Genomic DNA, 3,279 nt, shown 5'->3' with positions numbered 1-3,279 from the left:
ATCCACTGATAATTATAGTCCTTGTGTACATGTGATTTTGGTTACTAAAGTAAGTTATTTGGATTCCTTCGTAATCAAATTGTTTTATGATTTCACTTGGTTCCTTCAATCGATCGAATTTATTGTTTCAATTTATCTTTACAGGAAAAAACATTCGATAGAAGTTCTAATTGATGGATGCCTTTTACATCTTTATGCAGTTATTTTCCAAAGCTACTGCCGTATGATAGCACTTTATTACCTTCTGTTGTCGTGTTTTTGTACGCTTCTGACTTGTCCTTCAAAATTTTCCACCAATTAATTTAAATTTCCATATTAAAATATTCATCGACGAACAGACGTCACATGCCTCCTAACTCTTCGTGGTCAATAACTAACAACTCACTGTATTTAATTGAATTTCTGGACCATCTATTTATTCCACATTGTTAATTAGAGTAATTCATTTTCAACTCCAATTGTATTTGAAAAGACGCCCAAAATTTACATATAATCGTACTAACAATATCATTTCACACAAGTGTACGAGTTACAAGAGTTCAAATGTAATTTATTCAATCAAAATTTAATTTTGACGGGATGTTTTCTTTCAAGCTACTAATATTCTTCTTCGCTTTGTATTTATATAATATACAAATCAAACATTGTATTTATATAATATACAAGTCAAACTACTATGTTAAGTTCCGCATATAATCAATTGGTCTAAAATATTCTTTTCTCCCTAGATGTACTACCAATTAGTTTGTATATTAATGTCACGTTGTGGGATGATTCTATACGGCAGAGTTCCTCTTTCTCATTGAATAATAGCGTTATCATTAATTAAACCCGCAATTAAAGACCATAACTTAGATGCTGATTTGTCTAATAAATGTTATATTAAACGTGTTATGTTGGTTTTTCATTGCATGGAAATCTGAATAATGTTTCTGAAGAAGTTTCCATAAGTTCAGACCTTAGTAAAACTACTGCATTTATTATGTTTAGGAACTTAGTACAATATAGGACACAAATTTACTCAAATCGTGACTTCCCTTTTCAAACTGCAAAACATATATGCAGGGAAGATTTTTTTCCTTAACAAAATGTTTTCCTTCCCAATACCAATACGTTATACTCTAAATTTTTGATTCAATGTATATTTTCAAGATTTCTCTAATTTGAAGGTCAAACGGGAAGAAGGAAAAAAAAAATGCCAGCAGTTTGGTTTGCTTTAAAGAGATCATTGCAGTGCAGATCAGAGATAAAAGATGTGCATGATCCAAGAACTGATGGCAGAAATTTAAGCAAGATATCGACGAAAAGGACGACAGTTAGGTCAGGTTGTTCAAGGTCAATTGCAAATCTGAAAGATGTTATACATGGAAGTAAAAGGCATATGGAGAAGCCACCTTTGCAGAGTCCAAGATCTATTGGAAGCAGTGAGCTATTGAATCCAATTACACATGAAGTTGTGTTAAGCAATTCAACTTGTGAACTCAAGATTACTAGCTGTAATTTCCAAGATGGTAATGGGAGTATTAGTGGCAATAGTGTTGAAAGTATTTCTGCTTTTATGGGTACATTAAAACCAGGTACCCCTGGTCCTGGAGGACACCATATTGGATCTTCAAGAAAATATAGAGGCTTTGGTAGCCCTATAAGAAAAGGGTCACCTGTGAATTTATCAAGAAAAACAGGGGCTGGATTTGGAGGTATTGTTTCTAGGCCTAAGGCTTCTTCTGGTGCAGATTCCCATGGCTTAACTTGTCATAAATGTGGTGAGCAATTTGCTAAGTGGGAAGCTGCTGAAGCACATCATCTCTCCAAACATGCTGGTAATTCTATCTTTCTTATTGTTATTATCTTTTTTCCTGGTTTAATCATCCTGTATCTGCAGCTTATTGGCTCGATTAATCCGGATTCACGCCCTTAGTGTCTATAAGGAATTAAGTTCTCCATTCTCAGACTCAAACCGAGAGCTCTGGTTAAGGGTGGAGGATCCCGACCATAGCACTACACCCCTTAATAGTATTATTAATTATTAACTAATAGTTACTTTGATGAAAAAAATGATTGGATCTGATCCCTTTTTGAGTTTGTGTAAACTTGGTTCAAATTTCCGTTGTTAGTAGCAATTTAAGAACATTGTTTCTGATACTTCTCTTGAATAATTTCATTATATATCAATTTGTTTTTGGTGAATGTGTTGCCTTAAAGCATATTCTTGTCTGGTCTGCAGTGACAGAACTTGTTGAAGGGGATTCTTCAAGGAAAATTGTAGAGATAATATGCAGAACTAGCTGTTCAAAGCCTGAAAACAATTCAAATGGGATTGAGAGGATCTTGAAGGTTCACAATATGCAGAAAGTACTAGCTCAATTCGAGGAATACCGCGAATTAGTAAAAATCAAAGCAAGCAAACTCGCCAAGAAACACCCTCGTTGCCTTGCAGATGGGAATGAACTATTAAGATTCTTTGGAACAACTGTTGAATGTTCTCTTGGCATCAATGGCTCTTCTAGTTTATGTACATCAGAAAAATGCAAAGTTTGCAAGATTCTAACGCATGGATTCTCAATCAAGAAGGAAATCAATGGTGGGGTTGGTGTCTTTACCGCTTCCACAAGCGGAAGAGCATTAGAAGCTATTGAGGAAAATGATGATAATATGCTATGTTTGAGAAAGGCTCTAATAGTATGCAGAGTGATTGCTGGTAGGGTGCATAGACCTTTAGAAAATGTTCGAGAATTGATTGGTCAATCAGGGTTTGATTCATTGGCTGGAAAAGTAGGAGTCTACTCAAACATTGAAGAACTCTATTTGCTCAATCCTAAAGCTTTGCTTCCTTGCTTTGTGGTGATCTGCAAATCATAAAAATAGAGCCATTCTATCACAATTGAAGTTCTTGATATTTAGTTGATTCCCTATTTTTGGTAGTCTTTCTTATTTTTATTTTATTCTGATTAGAGAAACGTTCTGTTTCTAACAAGTGTAAATTTATTCTTTTGCATTGAGGTACATGGGTTTCAATCGTAGTGTTTCTCGGTGATTTCTACTTGCTACTTGCTAGTGAAATATTCTTAAATCTACTCTATACCGGTTAAGACATGTGACCACAACACTTCGCGTAACTTGGTACCGGCCACCAGAGCGTAGAAAGAAAAAAAAATATAGTGTACAAGAGGGAATTCCTAAATATTGTGATGGGATATGTGAAATTCCTTCGCTCTTGATGGGAGTTATTGGGTTCGAACCCAAAAATGAAGAAACCTCTTATTGGAAGCGTTTCTCTCT

At 34.8% G+C, this 3,279-nt stretch overlaps 1 protein-coding gene across 1 annotated transcript; it reads left to right on the top strand.

The window, feature by feature from the left end:
- Positions 1–795: 795 nt before the first annotated feature.
- Positions 796–3,047, top strand: LOC132046279 (uncharacterized). The gene is made up of 2 exons (XM_059436868.1): positions 796–1,820; positions 2,225–3,047. Exons 1-2 carry the CDS (start codon positions 1,196–1,198, stop codon positions 2,857–2,859), a joined length of 1,260 nt encoding a protein of 419 aa, XP_059292851.1. The 5' UTR covers positions 796–1,195; the 3' UTR covers positions 2,860–3,047.
- Positions 3,048–3,279: the final 232 nt, after the last annotated feature.

The sequence above is a fragment of the Lycium ferocissimum genome, chromosome 2, assembly GCF_029784015.1.
Source record: "Lycium ferocissimum isolate CSIRO_LF1 chromosome 2, AGI_CSIRO_Lferr_CH_V1, whole genome shotgun sequence".
Classification (NCBI taxonomy): Eukaryota; Viridiplantae; Streptophyta; class Magnoliopsida; order Solanales; family Solanaceae; genus Lycium; species Lycium ferocissimum.
Note: the sequence above shows the minus strand (reverse complement) of the source record. Positions and strands in the feature narration are given on the sequence as shown.